Consider the following 23,677-nt stretch of genomic DNA (forward strand, 5'->3'; position numbering starts at 1 on the left):
AGCAATAAAATCCGTTAATGCAGCGTACATAATGCAGTCTTTATTTAGGAGCAGGTGACTGAAATAAAAGGAAAATGTTATAGATGTTTTGAATTCAAAATATGTCTTGTCAAAATATGTCTATCACGAACGTGCTTTTGGGCACAATTTTGGGTTCGACTAAAAAGCACTGGGATTTGATGTGACGCCAACCGTCACCTTGAAATGTAATTACTTCCCAGGCTCTCCTTTCAGGTTAAAGAATTTACCACAATGCCAACAAACTGAAAAGGTTATCTGAAAAAATAGAAAGAAAGAAAAGAGACTACCCGATACAAATTGAGAACACAAAAGACTGGAAAGAATGCAAAATAAATCTAATTAATAATGAAAAACCCTAAGTGAACACAACAGTTTTTTGATATCCCTCTAGCTCTCTTTCTAGTTATTTTCCCGCTGACTTATCTTGACATTATAATCATTTTATCAATTCACACCAATGTCAATACTTTAGGTCATCCCCTTTGAGCAGTAATGTATTGTCCCGCAGTTCAGTGTGGGGGGGGGGGGTACTATCGCTATGTCTTTGGCTCTAATCTAGTGGGAGGGGTACTTGAGAAGTTGATGCGTTTTCCCCCTCCCGCCCCTTTCAAATGAGCATAATCTAAGCCCCGAGGGTATATTAAGGGCTATTCCATTAAGTGAGTGGCCTTGGGCGGGTCAATATACTTTTCATGCAATTCGCCGTACCCATTCACAGTACCCATTCACTTTCGCTCCGGCCACGCAAGTTTACACTGTGTGCCGCCATTATAGTGTCCCTTGTAATTTCAAAAATGACTTTGTCATATTTTTTATTCTTTTATTTTGGGAAGAAAAGAAAAGGAAAATCTATGTGAGGGGGCAAATATATCATGTGAGACATTTTTTCATTCATTATATTACGTTCAGTGAATTCTGTTGTAACAAGTTCCACGAATACTGTAAATGCCGAGAAAATGGAGTGTTCACGGTGGTTTTAAGTTCGCGTTTGAAACAATAGTAGCGCTACAGTCACACAAAGGAACGACTTTTCGCGTAAAGAGTCACCGCAAAAACAGCGTACATAAAAGTTAAAATCACCGCGAACATTTTTGCATTTACAGTAACGAATAAGATTGTGTGTGCTTTTCGGATTGTAGGTTTGCATAAAGATGTCTCGGTTGCCCTTTTCCCCTAGGCAATGCAAGGGAGAGCAGATCTCGCTAAGCATTCCTGGGGCGACCCATAATTAGCGTTAAAAATACCACATAAGCCACGGATTAAATCTGGCATTTGACAGCTGAAAGGCAAGAGATAGCTGTCGCGCATAAAACGGATGATATTTTCTTTCTATCATCAATATCTCTTAATATCATGATCTTGATATCATGACGCGCATTATGTTCGATAAGATACGTTCATTTTCTGAGCTTCTTTCAACGTTGAACATCAGTATTCTAAAAGTAGTAAGTGCTATCAAATTCGAAATGAATTCAGGATAAAACGAATTGTTTTCTATAGAAGAACACTAATATGACCTCCAGATTTTAGCTTTGTAAATAATAGCAACTTGGACGATATAGTGAAATATGAGAATACAATAATCTACATTTGTAAAATAAATCAAGGTCGTATCAGACAGTCTCGTGCACTATCATTTCCGGCTCACGAAATCTCGCGATAACAATCAGGACGGGCTTCCTGCGAGATTTGGTTCCCTCAAGATAAAAACCTCAGCTTCCTTTGGGATGTTGACAGAAGAAGAACGGAAACTTAACTCAACCTGTCTAATCACACCGACGGAAACTCATTAAGGGACGATGACAAAATCAGAATAAATTACGTTCTAATGATGTTTTGTCTGAAAATGCCCGCGGAAGAGGAAAGAGCAAAAATTGTCGGGTTTAGAATTACTGCCCCCCCCCCCCCTACAACATTGCACTATCATAGTTGATAAGCGTTAGCAGTCACCGGGATAGTTTCAAATCATATCAGAAACACAGACAAATATATCATATTTCTGCATCATTTATTAACAAGAAAACATATTCCCCCAAGCCTACTATAATGTTGTAACCATGTCCTCAGTTGCATGGTTAATCTAATTTCGAAAATTAAGATTTCGTACCTTAAGTTGTTTTCCAAAGATGACGATTTTTCAGGGCGGAAAAATGTTCAAGCAGACATACGTGGGGAAAATATATTTGCGTCTACATGTATTGGCTGATCCACGCAAGTAATAGCTAACGACGGGCGCAGTATTCCAAAATGGACTGTCGTGACTTCTATTGCATACAAATTTCGCCGTATTTGCATTCATACGTTTTGAAACCATCCCGGATGGTGAGAGAATATCACTCATGTTTTATGCGGCTAGACGATTACCTGCGCTAAAAAAAGTCACAGCTCATTGGTCACAATTAGGTGACGTAGACTGTATAATTCTTTGCAAAAAAACGTCTCCAAAAGATGTCTAACTCAGGTGAATAATTTTCATTCCGATGAATGTATGTGCGGATGGATATACGACTGCATTCCTCCCTTATTATGAGAAGGGTTACTCATTGTCGTCTGCAGAAATTCCCTTTGTGTTTTGGTATGCGCGAAAATATCGGAAGTTACGGTAACCGTCCCGCGCTCTATTGTCAGTTTGTCAAAGCAAGGTCCGCACAGTCAGAGAAGCGTGGGCTGTGGTTGTCTGTAAGAGGGCGAATTCAGAGTCGCAGCGCTAGGCCTTGCACTCGTTTGGTAAATAGCTCTTGTTCTATACTGGTAAGGAGAGAAACGCCGCATTGTGTGGTTGTGTACAGCCCTAGCTAGAGCTTGTTTCACTGTTTGCACGCTCGATTCAGTACTAGGGGTGCTTCTAATAGCCCGCGAGATCGTTTTCGCCAGAGTAGGGTTGGATTTCCCCCGCTACTGTTGACGAATTCAGTGAGTGACGGATAGTGTTTTAGTACGGGACGCTTGCTTGCCGGTGCTACATTTTTGCGCTGAAGTGTAATTCGGTGGTGACCGACTGGCGTGTGTTTGACGTATCGATCGGTGTGCTGTCCAAGCGGGCGTGTGTTGGGAAAACCGTGTACACGGGGAGAACGGCTCTCTGACCCAAGCAAACGTGTGCGTGTGCGGTAACCGTTGGACTGTGAGCTCTTCCGCCGCGCTGTAGAATACGCCCTACACTCGCGGTCTCTTACCTAGCATTAGTTCAGAGTGTTGGTCAGGTTGCAAGCGACAACAAACCCAACATGTCCACCAACGGGGTAAACGCCGATATCCTCAAGCTTTCCCTCGGCTTGATCAACTACAAGAACAAGTACCTGACGGCCGAGATCTTCGGCAACAAGGTCAACGTCACTGGAAACAGCCTGAAGAAAAAGCAGACGTGGACGATCGAGCAGGATCCCGAAGGGGAGTCGGTGTACCTGCGGTCTCACCTGGACCGCTTCCTGACGTCTGATCGTCACGGGAACGTCTCGTGCGACGCCGAAGAGCAAGGGAAGGAGGAGAAATTCCTGATCGAGCCCTACGAGGATGGTCGCTGGGCGTTTCGGAGCATGGCACACGGACTGTACCTAAGCGGTAACGGCGAGAACATGCGGTGCTTCAGCAAGATGGTCGGGAAGGAGGAACTGTGGACCGTGCACCTTGCCATGCATCCGCAGGTCAACCTTAAGAACGTCAACCGCAAGCGGTACGCGCGATGGAGCGAGGAAGACGAAGAGCTTCGCGTCGACATGAACCACCCATGGGGTGACGACGCCCTCATCACTCTCGAGTTCCGAGACGGCAAGTACGCCATCAAAACGTGCAACAACAAATATCTCCACCGAGATGGCCGCCTCGTGGACGACTCAAGCGAGGACACCGACTTCACCCTGGAGTTTCGCTCGGGGAAGATCGCCCTGAAGGACCGCATGGGGAAGTACCTGACCGCGGTGGGGGGCACGGCCACCATGATGACACGCAACAACAAACCGGGGAAGGACGAACTCTTTGTCTTAGAGGACAGTCATCCTCAAGCAGTCTTCGTCGCCAACAACGGACGTCTCGTCTCAGTTAGACAAGGTAAGGTGCCCTTGGCACTCCGCCATTTTTATTACATCTATCGTCACACGCATCCCTTCCATCCTTCCATTACTGATAAGCACTATCCCCTTGACACACTTTCGGTCGCTTTACATTTCTTGCGGAAAGCCATATACGTACACGATTCTCGATTATGTACGTAATGTTTCTATATGCAATGTCACAAGAATATAGGCGATTTTTTTCGCGTTTTTTATTTGCCCGTTTCGCGAACTTTAAACAGGGCGGCGAAAGAAAAGCCCGCGTATGACAATAGCACCTGTTTATGTGTCAATCGTGTCACAATAACTCACGCAGTCGCGCAAGTTGTAAAAATAAAGCGTGACGCGCTTTTGCTTGGGTAGAAAATGTACACGTACCAGAGCCCCCTACATAGCATTCCTATGTCATAGAATGCCATCGTTTCCATTATGCAAAAACGGTCTCTAATTTCGTTTTTATCAGTATGTGTGCCGCCGTGGATTTCGGTAATTCTCTGTGGTTTAACTGATATATTTAGCGTGATTAAGGTGGCGGATAGTAATTGTAATAGAATCCTCATCCAGGGGGCGAAGAAGAAATGCCTATGTCATCAATAGCAATGGTGTTTGTCACGGCTTCCTGATTTTTGGGTCACGGTAGGGATTTTTCTTTATGTATGTAAGGGAAAGATCTTCTAAAATGATAGTCAAATTGGGACTTTGTGGCTTTTAGGGGGAGGGGGGCTGATTGGGATTTGCGATGTATTTCTACTTCCGGATATCTCATAGATAAGACTGGAAGGAGAAAACAGGAGGGGAGAAAGTGCCGTGGTAGGATTAACTACGCATCGTCTGATAAGGAAAATGGAGACAAACCACTTTCATCGCCTAGGGCCTGTGTGTGTATGTGTCAGTACATCGCATAGGTGGGGGGAGGGAGTCACTCATCTGGGGGTTACGTTAGGCCGTGAGACTATTCATAAACTATATTTCCACGCACGCACACACGCACGCACGCACATACAACCACACACGCGCGAGCGCGCACACACACACTTCACACACACACACACACACACACACACATACATACAAACACACACACGCACACACACACATACATTGTACATACATACACACATACATACACACAAAGGCACGCGTAAACACATTCACATGAACGCACACACAAACACACACGGACACAACACACACACACACACACACACACATACACACACACACACACATACACACACACACACACACACACACACACACACACACACACACACACATACACACCAACGCTATAACATAAACGATTCTCCCCCTTTGCAAATCCTGGGCCACTTTCAGCTTTTCCCCATTGTTTGCAGTATTCTGCTTGCCAAATTGAATTTGAATAATTCATACGATTTTCCTTCAAACCTTAATACCATCACAGCGTAATTCCATGTACCAACTACTTTCATAACAATATGATAAATGGAAAATTCCTCACATTCCTTCTCATTGCGTTAGTATAATGCAATGTCCTTCAATCAGGCAAACACGGGGCCCCAATATGAGTCTATGGAGAGGAGGCGATTCCGCTGGAATAATAATTGAGTAGTAATCATATTTCGCGCCCTTGTTGTTCAGACAATGGCGTCCGTTGTTTGGTGTCCTGGTTCTGAGGACCCTTACTGTGAATCTGTGTGCCACGGGCCGACCTCTTTCCTTCGTCATTCATCACTTCAATTTCGACGATTTTTCGCTTAGGTGACGTTTATGAAAAGGCACGCAAATAAGGCGAGCAAGGAATTGAAAGAAATCCAGCTGTTCAATGCCATTATGTATATATGAAAATTGCGAGTCGTTTCAGTAACCACAAATACGGCAAATGTAAGAGCAATTTCATGCAGGGTTATACGCTATTGAAGGTACACCCACGTAATTTTAGTATATTAGGTTTGCCCTTGCTGCAAATGATGTCTGGTCGAAGTGTTGGGTGGGATCATGTATTTTCGCGTGCTCTATTCTAAGCACGTCCTAGCCCACCGCATGTGGTTCAAGCTACATTGTATGCGTTGGATTCTTGAAGACATGTGTGAATAAACTTGAACTTACAGGAAACGGCTAGTTGTCGTTCCAAGTTCGATCAGAAAATTTTGCTTGAGAATGGTCCGGTTGTCACGTAATTTCTGTCAGAATTTAGCTCTTGAAAATGTCGTCTAAAAAGCGTCCTCCACCCAGTGTGCGTTACAAAATAACGTCATATTTGTTGTGCACATAATTTCTGTCAGAATGTAGCTTGAATGTCGTCTGGCACCCCCCTCCCCTCAGCGCTCGCCGCAAAATAACGTTATTTCTTGTCGTGCACATAATTTCTGTCAGGATTTAGCTCAAAACGTCGTCTGAAAAAAATCCCTTTCCACACAGTCTGCTTTCTGTCAAAGAGACTGACCGCTTCCGGCCTTCCAGTTAATTCCTCACACAATTTGCTGTAAAGTTTGTGCAGATGTGACCCGAAAAGCCTGGCGTCCCACATTAGAGAGATCAAGGCATTACGGGACCACCTGTTCTAAATACACGCCTTAGCTTGCCCCCCTCCCACCCCCTTCAGACGATAGAATGACACAGAACAAGTGCACCGCGCGTTGATTGATGATACACTAGACTGGCTAAGTAGGCTACATACATCACTCTCTCGTCGTTTTATAGCTCAGGGTCTAGGGTTCTAAAAGATACCAAATCAAGATGCTTTTATCATCTTATGTGTGGAGGGGGCCGGTTTTTCATGATTTCAATGCCTACCCCCCTCCCCATCCAGGCAATGATACTCTTCTTTTGTACGCCGGGGTCAATAGTACAACATGAAGTCCAAATATCAGGTCTCGTGTTTTTCCGTGCATGTATCGATTTGTATGTTAATGTTAGACTCAATTGCCGGATCGCAAGATGGCAACGGTGCTTGGCATAAATAACTTTCAATCAAACAAACAGGAATGCAACAACAGCTGAACCTCAAAAAAGATAAACAGTAAAGCATATTATGAAGGTTTTTTGTTCTACGCGTTTCTGCCCCCCTCACCACATTCAGTTCTACTCCAATGTTATAACCTAACGTTAACTGTACATGTCCTTCTTGTAATAAATCATATTTACAATTTAGCAACGCAATAAGGCCCATGGCGGGCGTCCAAACGTCTGCGATTAGACGTTGTACGTAATACTGTCAATCTTCTAGTCTGTCTGAGATATGCAGACCCCAATTTGTCTTCCAAGGCCTACACAGAATCGATATTACGTATGAAACAATGGCGTTTGCCTAAATTAGATCGAACATATACCCTCTTCTTTCCTACTACATTATTCATCATACCTTCATGTTTTCAAATAAAACTGTAGCTTATCGTTACGGAACTGTTATAATGACAGTTTGGCTGCCAGTTCTGTGCCATTGGATTCAAATTGCAATTGAGTGAAAACTGGATACGAATGCTAATCGGTTAGGTACTGAGGGTCTCCAGTGAGGTGATTTCAGACAGAATATATTTACGCAGGTTCGTTTTCGATTACGGGAACGGGTCATCAAGCATTGACATGGTCCCATAGGGGTCTCGTTCAAGCACAAAGGACTACAGGCAACTGCAATTGCTGCAATTTTCTCGACTAAATATCGTCACAGAAAATAACTAAATTTCCTTCAATTACCGTATCAAGAATATAGAATTTTGTCACGAATTTGTGAAAACCACGCGATCACAATAGATGAGCTAGAATTACATTTAATTCACTCATACCATCAAGCGGCAAATGATCATATTCATGAAACCTCCATCCGATACCCTTAAAGCTGGATTATATTAGGGACCATCCAATATTACCAATTTGTATCGAAAACAAAATCTGTAAGCTATTACATGAGGTAACATTTTTTATCTACAAAATTGTTATTTTTTTTAGCAATGAATGCTACATTTGAGTAATATAGGGCTCAAAATTGTATATCTAAAAATATTCCGTGTTTTTCAAAATATTCTATAGATCTAATTTAATGTTTAAAGTAACATTTTTTGTCTGCAATTTATTTTTCTTGACCAATTGTTTTTTCTTGAACAATTAATAATGAATATTCCAAAATATTCCATATCAAAAAAAAATGATATCCTAACGTGAATATTGATATGAACCTCCTGTGGTTTTGCAGATGGGGACTTTCTGTATATTCATGATAGACTATATGAGAATCACGCATAATGCACTGGCGCCTTTCAGCTTGTTATTGTAAATCGCGGCGTAATGCGTATATAATGTCTCTAGAGATCGGCCTGTCCGCCGCTCCACAGCTGCAAAACTTACGGTAAACATATTCCATCATAAAAATACTCGTTTATTTTTATATCAATCTATCTATCCAAATAATGTTTATGTGTATACTCGTGATGATATTATCTGTGAGATCTTGAATACTGTTTTAAAAACGTAATTGTATTAACATAAAGATAGAGACCTTTATGTAAATATAACGATAGGAAAGGTGTTATCAAATTCCTGTATTTTTTTCTATAAAAAGGGCCAAAGCCATGATATTCTTTTTAGAAAATAGCCATTTCTTACCTTATGTATAAATCAATATTTGAGGGAATATGTATTTTAGAGATGTTGTATCATTGTGAAAAATATATTCACGGAAAATTCACTGTTTAGATGCGACTTGAGATATTAAGTACACTTAGACATGAGCGTGTCCATAGGGAATATTTCCCAAAGCGGAAAAACCGTCTAAAGAATTAGGTCGTCTATAGGTTTTGGCGGGAAACATCAACAGTGACAGGCTAGTCGAACGACCTTTCCCGAGGCACGTTTCGAAATATGCAGATTTCAGGTTGCATGAATTCGGGCGTGGTATGCAGGAGAATATTCTGCTTTCTTCAGCATTAAATAAACGTCCTGTTTTTATTCATACGAATAGTCTGCTTTCTTATCTATTTATTTATTCATTGGTTCAGTAAGCTCTGCTTTCTTCATACGCCATGTATTTATACTGATTGGTAAATCATGCATATATATCACAACATGTAGATGAACAAAAGTTGAAAATGTCTTTGTATTATATAGGTTCTTTCATCACTCGTAATGCAAATATAACATGCTTCAGGCCTACGTGTAAACAATTGTATCCATTTAGCCCAAAGCAAAATAAACATTACTTCAAACATCCCTTTGTAACGTCACCAATTGACCACCACCCAACCGAATTGCATGACGGTTTCGTGACATGTCTTTTATGTAGGTGAATGTGGTGCTACTGTCAGTACGACGGGTGTAAAGTTTGCATAAATTGTCAAAACATTTATTCAGATACGAATGGAATCAAATGATCAATGTTCAATGAATCGAATGCAGCAAACAAATCCAGCTTTTCATTAGTGAATGTCTGGCCTGAGAGTATATTTATGTATTAACTGAGAGCTAAGCCAAGCTAAGCATGAGCTATGGAATTTTCATTGTTGTCTAGTGCCTTCCGAAATAACCAAATATGGGCAAAAATTGAGCCGTATGGCCCGTAGTCAAATATGATGCTTTCTTTAGCTTAGTCATAGGAAAATCATCTTTTATACATAGTCAAAGCGTATTACAAACACCTAGACATGGAAAGATAAACAAACATGCATATAAGTCTTTGTTCGACTACAATGCATTTGTACTAGAAATATAAATTCTAACATTCTTGGAAATTCTCGAATGATATTGTAACATGACTGCTTGCATATTTTAAGACACTACATACTGAGTATGTAGTCCCTTTGAAATCGTCTCTACTTAAGTGAGGTGTACCGCACTTTTCAAGTACATTGTACTTTCTTTATCTTTATTAGCCAATCCCAGGTCATAAAAATAAGAAAAGAGATCGGAAAGTACAAAGCTACGGTGACATATTGAAATAGAATTAAGATTAACTACCTTGCAGTCAAACGTTTTTCGAGGTCAAAAGTTGCTCTTTACAGCATCAAATGCCATGTGAGGAGTTTAGTACCTTTGGACTTAACAAAAGTTATTAGCTAATAAAAACACTATTAAGCAGGCCTGTGTATACACACTTGAACACGTTCGCGCGTTCTTTATAATTTTAACTGTGCACGGCATATTTGAGGGCACAGTAAGCAAGCCACTCTCTTTGTTAATGAATAACAACGGAACGTACATGAATAAATGCTTAATACAAATCCAGGTGAAAATATGTCCATATGACATAATTGTTTAAACCTTCTATGGATTAAGAAATTGACATTGGACAAGGGTACGAAGAAGCATAGTGTATGAATAACAATGTTTTGTAGTTGACGATATTTTCTTACAACTTAGGCTACATATAACATTATTATGAAAACAACATGGGCAAAGGTAGATTCTAATTTGTATGTGAAAGTTTACAGTGATGAGAATTGATACAACGAACGATAATCGAAAGCAGTTGAGCTTGATTAAGTTATCTTAAAGATTTATGTGAAAAGAAAGTCGTTTGGACGGGAAAACCGTTGAGAAAATTCCCAGCATTTCCCCCCTGAAGCTAAATGAAATACCACTGCAAATGATCTGTATCTATGGTGCATTCCTGAAGTGTACTACAAGGCTAAAAGTTTAAGAAAGAATCTGCGGTTTTAAACAGTGCCACATGGTTACTTCGAATACAGAATACTCCATCAATAATACATTCTTTGATGACTGAAAATGAATTTAGAAGAAAAAGAAAGCAAGATTAGATCTTGAAATACATTTGTAATTAAGAATATGATTTTCATACATCCTAGCACCGCTAGCGCTGTTTATTTGTTTATAGATTCTTTTAATTATTCTACTTAGAATAGGCACTCTTTGTCAACTTTACTGGAAACAAAGAAATTATTTACATTAGGAGGGTACGGACGGTACTAGAAACAGGCGATATACCGTGTCTAAACATGCAAAAATGGGACGGGCGCGGCTTTAATGCCTTTTAAGCCCGGTCTGATCCACTATAAACATAGCTGTGCGTCTTTACTGTCACTTAGTGTAGCGGGAATCCTCAACAGTGTCGTGTTGTCATCACAAAGAGTGGAATTTCATCCTCTCAAATTTGACGACGCCATGTTTTCTTCCTGTCCCCAATAGTAATACGAAATAAACTTAAGCGCTACTGTCTGCAATAAAATAGCTTTTCAGTGGGAAACTGAACAATGCTCGAAGGGCAATATCTTGCAGTTATAAAATAAAAATCGAACAAAAAATCCTTTTTACGATCCAATACTGCCTCTGGTATACAATAATCTCTTTATCAAACATTTCACATTTCACGTTGCGCGTGTACATGCATATTTGTATATTTCAATGTCTTCTTTCTTGATTTTCTTTTTTAAAGATCTTTCTTTGAATTGTGTACATCACAGTCTACGAACAAATTGCAGTTGTCTACTGACATTTTTTACAAGTTGTGGAGTGGGGAGGGGGACTCATTAACAAGTACGATCGCTACTTTGAGGTACCGGTTTGAAGACACACTCATCTTGAAAAAAAAAAAATTAAAAAGGAGTTTCTCTGTACTCACAACTGTTTATATTAGTAAGAAATTTTACACCACCACAAACCGCACTAGAAACAAACTCGCGCTTGATTATACAGTTGTAACCGCTTTAGCATACACTTAAGGAAAACTCAATAAACCAAAGGCTGAATGAAACCGGATTACTACACAAACAGTTGTACAGCAATTGTACAGGAAACGAGTTCGGGGATGTTTACAGAGTGTTTGAACAAGTGTTTTCTACAGCCGGCGCACACAAAAAAAGGGGGGAGGGGGGCTCCTACATCGAGTGCAAACAAAGGCAGACTGGAAGCGTAGTTTCAGCTGCAGGACTCTATGTGGAGAACAAATAATTACATCAACTTGAAAATTAATACGAGAAACATGAATACAATGTGCGTAGAGACGTTTTTGACACGGAGATTTTAAAGGTCAGTATGAGAGTCTCAAAATGTCGTCTGAAAAGTCCAGAGGGATCTTTTAGCTTCATTATTGATCTTCATTGTTTGCTAATGCAAAATCGTCCGAATTTAAAAGAAAGGCCTTGTCACGGTTGGTTATTGGTCGTATGGGGTCAAATTTTCGTGGACTTTGTATCTTCACAAGTTTGCTTTCGGAAGGAATATACTACATTTGGTCAACGTTACAATGGAGAACACGCCTACTGAAGAGTCAATATCAGGGAGCAAACAAGAAATATTCTGTTTGGGGGGAGGGGGGCATAGCGCAGCTCCTCTCGGATGGGAATACAGCTTGGCAAAGAAAACAAGCACTTTACACTGCGTTTTATAAGTAAACAACATCAACAACAAAACTGTGCTGATTTGGCCATCTTGTCGTTTTTAACAGAGACGGCCATTAAAAATGATTCTCCCCTCTGTATCAAATGAAATTTACGCCCCCTTTTCTGATCTGAACAAATCTTAAAGTAAATAGGAAAATATTCGACGACCTTCCTTATCGAAATACCTTATATATACTGTAAAGGTGCAAAAAATGACCGTAAAAAAAGATGGCAAATCCTTGTGTCACATCATATGGTCTATGGTATGATATTGCATAATATCTAACGTAACCAGTATTTACCAACCATATATGTTAACGATTACAATGCGGCCTCTCTCTTTGTGGGAGGTGGACTTCAGAAATACAAACATAGACTATTTGAGCAGTGTCGTTCGGATGATAAGGCTGGGTGAAAGATGTGTACTGTGCGCGCGGTCGTCTCTGGTTAAGGTTTTGACTCAGCAAGTTAAAGCTCGGAAACAAAGTTCGATCGAAGAAACGTGAGAAAGCCAAACAAGAAGACATGTTTAAAGGCAACCTCTGTTCCTGGTAGTTACCGTTGATTATATGGGATGTATAGACAGACAGAGAGAGATATAAAGAGATGGAGATAGAGCGGGAGAGGAAGAGAAAGAGAGAGAAACACTAGGCAGACAGAGAGAAACAGAGTGAGAGAGAGAGACGGAAAGAGAGTTAGAGAAAGACTATGCAGACAGAGAGAAACATAGAGAGAGAGGGAAAGAGAGAGACGGACAGAGAAAGAGAGAGAAACACTAGGCAGACATATAAACAGAGAGAGAGAGAGACGGACAGAGAAAAAGAGAGAGAGAAACACTAGAAAGACAGAGAAAGATAGAGAGAGGGAGAGAGAGAGAGAGAGAAGCGAAACCAGAAGTCTAGACAGAGGCATCGAGAGAGAGAGAGGGGGGGGGGGGAGGCAGGAGGTAGCGGCTGAGACAGAGAAAATCCACCCCCTCCCCTCCTTTGCCCAATCTCGTACCCAGACTACAGTGGCAGAAAGCTGGTAGCACGTGGACGAGAATGTCCGTTGAAAGCTGCACCTGTTACCAAATATGGTATCGCATTCCCAGGGACAACGCCATGAAATCACTTTGCTCAACTTATTGATTTTTTGAACGCAAATATTGCAGACCTGGAGACGTATCTGACTATCAGAGATCGATAATAAAACGTTTCTGCCGTCCTGAACACTGTGCTTCATTCTCGACCCGACTCCTTCCCACGTTGCCATAGCAACGGCAGTCCATAATCTGGAGATGGTCGTGACTAATGAATAATTAATGAGACACTTATTGAGCACGTATGGACTTTCCTGATAAGAGTACTTAATCTATTCGTAATGAAAGATAACACGCTCATTATTCATCACATTGCTTCATTTCTGAATATGCGGGTTAAAGTTTGTTTCTGTGATGACACGAATAAGGTCCAGGTAACATTTGTCGTGCGACATGTTTATGATTTCAAAGTGGGTGCAGTGGGGGGAGGGGGGCAAGCGTGGATGTGTCGTACTAAATTAAGCTGTTTTCTGACGGAAAATTTTGTCTAAGAGTTTTCAAAAACCGAAAGTCTTTACAGATATCTCTACATCGCTTGATTTGGGAGTACGGTTAAAGGTTCAACTTCTTGCATATCGTATGGCCGGTGGTTTTATGACAGCAAATTTGAAGGTATGGGGGGGGGGGGGGGGGGGGTCGTGGACGTGTGATATTCAATTCAGCTGTCTTGAGACGGAAAATCTTCTTGTAGATCCTTGTCGTCAGTCGGTCGGTTCTGTCATAGTCTCAAAGAATTGACAAAAAACCTACAACAAAAAAAAGGCAAAATAACAGCGCTGATCAACAAAACTGCATTGTGCATATTGGGAATAGCGGAAACACACATAGACAAACAGATACCAAAACACGCAGGCAGGAATTAGCCCCAAACATGTATACTTCACTTCCTTGGGCGAAGTAAAAGCCGTATCTTTTGAAAGCTGTAACTGAAAACAACAACAAGAAACAACCTTGGCTATATTTGAGGGTCTAGATTGTTATCTACATTTACTACTTGTTCTAAAAGACAAATGTCTCATTTCTGTCATAATTGAGAAAGCATAAATGCATATTTAGCATGGCTACTGGAGACTGTAAGATTGTTATCTTAACGACGCGTGTTTTACATGGTTTCTCAAGATGCCAAGATTCTTATCTTCACTAAACCGAGTCCTCAGAGACTCAATAAACAAGTCCCTGGATGTTATGGGCAATACTTTTTAGTTAAGGATCTGGGTCGACTCAAGACAATTATATTTCTGAGGTAGTCAGAAGAAGTTTTCAAGGCACAGGAGAGAATTTTTTTTCTAATTTTTATGGAGCACACATTCCAATCTAGATTACAAATAAACTCTTAACAGAGAAAAAGGGAGCCAAATCAGAAAGAAATTGTTCACACACATTTGAGATGTTAGTTTATCTGTATCTGTATAGCCAGTATAACCGCCTTTTGGCGTAACACACCAGCTTCGCAGGCACGCGGCACACCAGTAGCTGGTTATATTACACAGAACTGCCTGTCACACCTAGCCTTTGCACATTTAGCTGTAAGCGTTGTTTAAAGCTATCTAGTAAGGATGCTCCAATAGTACTTGGTGGCAACGAGTTCCACTCTACGACAGTTCCAGGAAAAAGAAATATTTAAACACCTCAATTTATATTAATTTCAACGTTTTTGAATATTATTAATATTTATGTGCCGTGCTTTATCTATCTAACTGTTTCAGGTAATACATGTACAGCCCTACCCATCTACACTGTGACACATTTCCCAATGTCGTCTCGCCTAAAAACCACCATCTCTACTGTCACCTCATTCGTGTCAACTTTTAATAGGATTTCTCCCATTTCCGCTCAATGTTGTCATAACGAATTTCCGACCGAGGCGACAGAAACCTAATTAGATCACTCTAAGTAATGTGTGTTCCATCTGTCCCTGAGCACGAGTTGATCCTGTTAAATTTGACCCTTCCATCAAGAGGTCATTCCTGATTTAATTAGAGAGTTTTAAAGGTCCATTTTAAAGTTCCGTAATTTGATATGTGAGAATGTACAGTGACTGATGGTAATGGCTCATAGAAGAAAATTGAAAGAAAAGCAAACCCTCCGATGAAATTTGTGGAAATACTGTCGTCTAGCTGTCTATGTGACGGCGTAGCTAGTAATATTGTGCAATTAAAAGACATAAACTATGAAGACAAAACAATCCATTATGATTGTTTTTGTTTACTCCTGAAAGTAGTTAGTGTTAACACATCATGATGTTAAGAAACGTTTTTCATTTCAATCGTGACTGCAAAGAAATACCGGAGCTAAAAATAAAATAAAATCGTTCGGTGAAAGCTGGGCGTTCCCAGCTTCCGATAACCTTTGACCTCTAGTGTTGACCTGGTACCCGTTTCATGTCGCCGAACGATCGATGGACTCTGTTACTCATAACCCATCACCTATCGACTTCACATCATATCTATCCATGGACTCTACACCTACCCAAAGTAGTAGTGAATCATCCCCAGTTGGGAGTAAAATGCATGAAATAGGCTGATTGACACATATTACATTTTGATACCCATGCACATTTTTACAAAACAAATGAATGCAAGTAAAAGTTTATAGATATATTCAATGTATATTCATATCGGTGCTAACGGCATTTGTTACTGTGGAATTATGGAACAGCACAATAGGGGCTGTACGAATGAACTCCACAGATATTGTACGGCTAATTTGTATAGCCCCTTTTCAAAGTTTCGCCTTTACCATCATCGTCGTCATCATCATCATCGTCATCATCATCATCATCATCATCCTGTTATCATAATCATTACCATCACTATCATCACCATCATCGTCGTCGTCGTCGTCATCATCATCATCATCATCATCATCATCATCATCATCATCATCATCATCACCATCATCATCATCATCATCATCATCATCATCATCATCATCATCATCAACTTCATCACCAACACCAACATCATCATCGGCATCATTTTATATCATCATAAACTTCATCATAACCATCGTCGTTAGCATCATTATTATCATCAGCAACATCATCATAATCCCGTTATCATCATCTGATTTTCATCAGCATCCATTTATATTATCTCTATGATAAACAGAACGTTATGTTGCGCTCACGCCACTCCGTAAAAATGATAAAATCGATTATCCTTCAAGAACAGCGACCGTAAATTGTTTCCAATAATCGTCCGATTCCCCGCGGCACACAACTTCTTGTGATATACCGATCCTGCCGATCCCTGTACCCCCGGTGTCACGCCCTGTTTGTGTGCCCCAAACAACGTCTATACCGTTGCCATGACGACGTCGATTGTTCTTGCCCGTCGTCTGAGATTACGAGGGTCGTTTTTGTTGACTCAGCCTTAGTCAGACCAGAGTTCAAATTGCGATGACTAATCTGCGAAGACAGTAAAAATGCAGGGAGTGTATCTGTACACGCCATATTGCATCTGTAATATAAAAAAATCAATGAATTTTTTACATATGAAAGATAAGTCACTTGCTTTATGAAAAGACACATGGTCACAATTTTTTGTTCATTTTCATCACATTTTTTGTTTCGAACAGCATAAGATAACCTTTGTGTATGTCCATTTGACATTTTTGTTGTGTTTATTACAATATCAAGGAATGTACATGTACTAAATACAGACATTTTAGAACATTTTTACACGGGAAATATTGTTCCCTTCAGGAAGCAAAAAAAAAATAGTTTTTGCTCTAAAAGGTAATACTGTCTAGACCATGCTCATTAATAATAAAAACTCCACACATACGAAAACCCAAAGTCGTTTGATAATCAGTTTTTAAATTTGCACGACGTGATCACGTTCCCGTTGCGCAACCCTACAATGGCCCATTGTTTCTATTGTTGTTGCACACAATGGTGCGAATGGCACACAATGGACCGGGGTCCAAACCACGGCCATTGTCAAAGAATGGCATCGAAGTACGTATACGTACATGCATGTAGCTCGTTTTGACTTATATATAGGTTGATGAAGGTTAGACATCCAGATAATAAGATACGCCCAAAATAGTTACTCAAGCAACTGGATAAAATTTTGAAAGAGTCAGACGTTTCAGACAGCATCCGCTATCTTTCGTCAGTGACTGTTAGGAAATATCTGTCGGAACCAGGTTTGATACCAAACATCTGAAACTCTATTTGATACATATTATGTATAGGTAGAATATCCATTTTCTATGCTATCTTGCTTCGTTGAATATTATCCTAAAGTGTTCAAAGCTTCTTTGGGAATTTACTGTTCATTTTTTTGCTTTCAACTGTAACTGCCCCCCCCCCCCTGCTTCCCACCACTGTTATCTTTTACCCCTGTCGTCACTTTTATATGTAGAACAGTCATGCGACGAAAGAAGTGGGGGTTTTGTAGATTATTGGCTGCCAGCATCTCCGAATCACGAAGCATGCCAACCTTGTACAGAAGCCTTGGCAATGGCCTCATATGACCCTACCGTCTCTCAACAAAATCGAGCTTAACTTACTGTAACTCGTGTTATTGTCGCCACTGCATAAAGTGTGCACGGCTATGAGGGCACTGTCGTGGACCAAATGTGGTGACATATTCGCACACCGCACATTCGTATAATTACACAACTACACAAATGTTATCAATTTGTACTACAATTTTAGAAACTTTTGGCTACTATCATCAACAATGCTTGCATTTGATTTGTGAACTTCACAAGCACCCCGGGTAGCATTCGAACAATCGCCTTTTTGTCAGTAAATCCCTTTGGCTGTGTTAGTTGGCATGCTTTCCAGGTGGGAGGTCGCCTACTTCAAGTTTATTCACTCGTTCCATCATCTTCATCATTCATTCATCCTTTCTTCAATTGTTCTTCTTATCTGTCTACCTAGTATAGCTGCCTTACCTTCTGTTCTTTTTTCTTCCTTGGAAATAATTCTTACATAAACATTTTCATTCCAAATAGTTGTAGTAGCAAGGAGGAAGCTACATGATCTTTATTTTTCTGCGAATCAGTTAGATCATTTATCCCTCTCTATGTAAAAGTATAATAAAGTACATGTATATAGTAAAGTATGAAATATTTAATATACTCTCTGTCAGTCACAGTCTTTTCGACTGACTGACATAGTATAGAAAAGTAGTCTTGAAAACAAATTACCAACAAGCTTGCAACATACCATCACAGACATACCTTCAAGATACGCATGCATGTATCTTCTTTATGTTTTGGACATTCATAAGAATATCTTTTCTATTTTTAGGCACTTATCTTCGATAAACTCCATAGACAGCCACTGTACAAGTCTGAAGATATAACGTTTTGTCTGTCTGTTTTGTTTTCCCCTTTAGGAGTGGACGTTGCGGCCAACCAGGACTTTGATGAAGAGAGAGGGGAGAGCGACTTGGAGACGTTTCAGATGGAGATTGACAAGGAGTCGGGCAAGTGGTCCGTCCGCACCAACAACGACAAGTTCTGGACGCTAAAAACGGGCGGGAACTCCGGTCTCCAGGCAACGGGATCACAGAGGTATGTGGCGGAAATTTCTACCTCCGGATGGTGATATAGTTTTTGGTGTGTCTCTGTGTGTGTCTCTGTTTGTGTTTGTGTTTCCGGATTTTTGTAGTCAGCATAACTCAATAACTCCTCGATATGGATTACAATGGTATTTGGTACGTGGGTAGGTGTTGAAAAGGCAAAGGCCAAGGTCCATTTTGGCCCCCCTGGTATGTGACCTTGGTACTGTAGTAGAACTTCCATTTTTTTAAATATTTTGACCTGGACTCGCTATGGTCTTGATTTTGTGGGTGGTGATGTAAGGAAGAAATGGTGTAGATTTATTGTTCCTGGTTAAGTTTTAAATGTACTGTATTTAGTTGTGTTACTTTTTACGATAAAGTACTTAGTCACATTCGTCCATTCTTTCATTCAACGTCTGCTTTTCCTAAAATGAATGATCCACTTGAAAAGGATTATCGTTCAAGAGAGATCTTTGAATAGCACGTATTCCAAGGCCCCGTAACCCCCCGTTGTGCCAGTGACCGAAATGTTCCAGGTGTTAACGGCTTGTGGGGTCCTGACTGTGAGAAATTTAGATTTCCAGATATTCCGCCAGGCCTTGGTAACAGAAGCCCCCAACCATAATCGTATAAGCTACAGAAAACCTTATTTGTTACGGAGTTTTTTCGTATCGCTACTTTATTTCCGACTGTTTTTTTTTTTCTTAAAAATGTTCTATTTTTCATGCATTTGAATGGAAAACATTCAAGCTCAACCGTGTACCTAAATTGCTAGTACATTTCAATCAGACCCTACTCAGAATTCGGGACTATAACAAAAAAAAAGAGTTAATCGGCCGATTTGGGTTTTGCTTGTACAACTTACTACAGGTCGCGCCTTGTGTGCAAAAGGGAATTTATCATAAGCCTTTGCCTCACAATTGAGTTTCCTTACAAAAAGGCTGATCACAATACTTCCTCTGTTGTGGGTGACCCATGGTCGAGAAAAAGATTGGCCGTGAGAAAAGAAATAAGGAGCTATTATGAGATCTTACACAGTCCAGGTGGTGTGGGAACATTCTTAAGAAGAAGCACAGGTGTTTTTACGGGTCACTTCATCCTGCTTTCTTTTTCACACGGTCTTGAATTGTACAATCACGTTATTGGGTTGACAGGTTGGAAAATTTGATGCGATTCGACAATTACATGCCTAGGTGGCGCCTCCCTCCCACGTTTTTCACAGCTTTCGAAGAAATGTTTTTTGCTGGTTTTGAGAATAACTTAATCAGAATTGTCTACTGACAGGAAGGTAAAGCCAACTATGATATCATAGATTAATCCTCAAAAACTATTGAACTAGTTTCCAAAACAGGGTTAACGTTGGCTGACCGCCCCGTTCAGTGAAGTTTAACGGGTCATAATGGTCGATCTTAACTGTCCATCACAATTAGCAGTTCAACAAATGATAGCGTGGTAATTATCAGTTGGACCAATGAGAGAGTGACTGCATGCATGTCTGTCAGATATTTCAAATTTTTATGTTTATATTTGTATAGGAGGGCGGGGATAAGGCATCGGTCTAATATATTTCTCTAATTGTGGTTGCTCATGTTTTGTTTTGTTTTGTATTGTTTTGTTGCAACAGCGCTTCCCTCGACGCGCAGTTTGAAATCCACTGGTTGGGACGTCAGATAGCCTTCCAGGCGAGCAACGGGCGGTTCGTGGCGACGAAGCTGAACGGGCAGCTAGCGGCCACTGCTGACGAGATCTCCGACGCCTGCAAGTTCACATTCAAGCTCGTCAACAGGTATTACTGAGTCCTCAAAATTAGTGTACATTCAGAGTATAAATCAATCAATCAACCAATCGTTCGGAAGCATCAGGCCTATGGTCTGCTGCATGGCGGCTACAGACAGGCATAGGTCTCGCCAGTTTCTAGTCTCGGCGCAGACCCTCCAGTCATTGAAGTGTATCGAAGACCCGGTCATCCCATCTTGCTCTTGAGCGCCCTCTTGGTACATTTGTAAGAATTATGATGTAAGAATTATGATGTAAATGTAATAAAACAATATATTTCCTCCCTGCATAGGGAGGGAAATATAACTAATAGAATGTGTGAGGCTAGGGGTCTATCTAAAGTAGAGAGCATACTAGATACTATTTGTTTAATTTCTTGGGTACACACCCTTCCTCTTTTTCTCATACAGCCCATCGCAGTGTTCTCACCAAATTAAAAGTACTGGCCTTGATCGTTCGATTGTTGTCATCTTTCAAGACTTCTCTGTTTGTTTATTTACTATTCTGTTTGTTGTTTGTTTACAGACCACTTCTGGTACTGAGAGGTTCACACGGGTTCGTGGCGGTTGGGAAGGGAGACAGACTGGAGTGTCACCATGCGGACTACGGTATCTTCGAAATGATCAACAACGATGGAGCTTACCAGCTAAAAGGTAGATTTCAAGACGCCCCCCCCCCATTCTACCCCCTTCCCAACAAAACTATGTTTTAAGAGATATTGTTTATTTTTCTGTTCATCTGTCAGCTAACACCATTAATTTCAACTGTACTGTATGTTTCGGTGAGAGAATGGAGAGGGTCTAACTTTATTTAACTATCGAGTGGGGGTTTATTTATGACGAGCTGTCGATTGCTGAATTTTGGACTTTATTTTCGTCTTTGATACATTGAAGAATCTAGCCCTAACAGATTTTATAACCCATGACTTGTAGACTTGTATGCATTCGTTGCAAACTTGTTGGCTAAAATGGCTAACTGACCTGTACATATGACAGCACTTGATCAATTCCAAGATGGCCGACTCATGACGTCACAAACCAACATGGCGGCGCCCATTGACCCAAGGGTAAAACAACACTTATACCCTCTTCCCACTCTCTGCAGGTCAAGACGGAAAGTTCTGGAAGATGGAAGGCGAGAACAATGTAGCAATGTCGTCGGAGGGCGGCACCGACTTCCTGATCGAGCTCCGCGAGCACAGCAAGTTCTGCATCCGGGCACCGAACGACAAGTATCTGCGAGGGGAGCAGAACGGCCAATTCAGGGCCACCGGCACAGAAGTCAATAAAGATACACTGTGGGAATACTAGATAACAGGCACCTTGATAAGATAGACGAAAAAAAATGATAGGCACGCAGCTTGTAGTTGGAAAAATGGACAGAATTTGGTGCAGCAAGACTGAAAAAGGGCCTAGAAGCAAGCAGTATGATCTTCAAAATAACTCGGAGAGCAGTTTATAATCGCACATTCTATCACGTATTTGCACCAAGTCTTGTTCATTTTCTCACGAACTTAGACCAACGTATGCATCTAATGATACCATGGTACTATTAAAGAAGGAGGGAAGGTTCAGAATCGTCTGTTTGTGAAACGCCATCTTGTTTTTTTCAAAGATGTGCAGACGACAGCGGCCTCGCTTTCAATGATTCCCGCGGCCATGTTGCCGTTTTACTCTTCTCGAGAAATATCGAATCGGTTGTACGGAATGTGAGGCTACATGTATAAAGATGCAACTCACCTTTACTAGCTAGCTTACATAGAAGTGGAAGACAAAATCGTACACTCATGACACTTATGAAAGATAGATCAAGTTATGCTCAGTTTTGTAATTTACCTTCCACGCTGTATTTGCTGTTAGGTTCTCTATCAACAAACAGCTTACTAGTATCACTTCTGTTTTAAAAGCGCATACATCGTACTTATTGTTAAGTGTTTATTATTGCATGGTGGCTAAATAACATGTTTACGGCGAAAGAAAGGAACACATTATATTGATTTTGTTCAGTTTACAATTTCAGCACTTTTTGCCTGTGTATGCGTTGCAAATCATTCTTTTAAGAGACTCTAGATTAAGCGATATTTGTTATTGAAGCTTTGTCTGCATGTATGCCAGCTTCTGTGTTTTGGGTAAGCCACTTGCCTGTGCCCCTGTAGCTCTAGATGCATCCGCTGGGAGGCGCTTGAGAATATAACATGGGCACGGATAAAACGGTCGACCTTGAATGACGTATGATAATCTAATGTAAATCTCATAGGTTGGATGATTATTGTTATGATGGATAATGTGTGAATGTTTGCTTATTAATGGTTAAGATAATAGATATTCTAGTCGGAAACGAACACAGCTGTGTCAGTGATATTGTGATTGATAAATATTCACATATGCTTGCCTTTTAGATTTATTATTGTACCTTGGACATCTTCTTTGAATTGTTTTTCCCCACAGCTTTGGCTGTTTGTTAGTACATAAATTACTAGATATTCTAGATAGTTATTCTCCCAAATCGTGTATCTGTTGAGCTGATTACCATCCTTCTTGTTGTACCTACCGTGCAATTTGTAACCTTAGATTCGAAACGTGGTGCGGTAGGAAAGAAGTGGAAAATATTTGCTATTTTGATGTTGTCACGACAATTGTTTTATTCCCGCGTGTGAGATTTATGATACTGTGCCATACACGCAGTTAGTTAAGAACAGGGCAAGTGGATCAGAGTAACGTTTAGCTGTTTTCTAAAGATAGAATCACAAGTGCATCACTTAATCGGACCTTTAGCTAGTCAATGTCATTGTATATATACAGCGAGACAGTAGTGCATTGCCACATATGAACCCACTGTGATATCACGACCCCTGGCGGACTTTGTAACAACTTCATAAACATGTCAGCATAACACGGCACGAAAAGGGATATTTAA

At 40.6% G+C, this 23,677-nt stretch overlaps 1 protein-coding gene across 1 annotated transcript; it reads left to right on the forward strand.

Annotated features, from left to right (window-relative positions):
* Window positions 1-2,527: 2,527 nt before the first annotated feature.
* Window positions 2,528-23,266, forward strand: LOC136439906 (fascin-2-like). The gene is made up of 5 exons (XM_066435568.1): window positions 2,528-4,068; window positions 18,818-18,995; window positions 20,610-20,771; window positions 21,287-21,414; window positions 21,866-23,266. The coding sequence occupies exons 1-5, from the start codon at window positions 3,249-3,251 to the stop codon at window positions 22,069-22,071; spliced, it is 1,494 nt and encodes a 497-aa protein (XP_066291665.1). The 5' UTR covers window positions 2,528-3,248; the 3' UTR covers window positions 22,072-23,266.
* The last annotated feature ends 411 nt before the right edge of the window (window positions 23,267-23,677 follow it).

The sequence above is a fragment of the Branchiostoma lanceolatum genome, chromosome 8, assembly GCF_035083965.1.
Source record: "Branchiostoma lanceolatum isolate klBraLanc5 chromosome 8, klBraLanc5.hap2, whole genome shotgun sequence".
Classification (NCBI taxonomy): Eukaryota; Metazoa; Chordata; class Leptocardii; order Amphioxiformes; family Branchiostomatidae; genus Branchiostoma; species Branchiostoma lanceolatum.

Excerpts from the sequence above, each read along its gene's own strand:
- LOC136439906 (XM_066435568.1), top strand. The coding sequence starts at position 3,249 with ATGTCCACCAACGGGGTAAACGCCGATATCCTCAAGCTTTCCCTCGGC. Across the intron at positions 4,069-18,817 it reads TCTCGTCTCAGTTAGACAAG|GAGTGGACGTTGCGGCCAAC; the intron begins GTAAGGTGCCCT and ends TTTCCCCTTTAG. Across the intron at positions 18,996-20,609 it reads CAGGCAACGGGATCACAGAG|CGCTTCCCTCGACGCGCAGT; the intron begins GTATGTGGCGGA and ends TTGTTGCAACAG.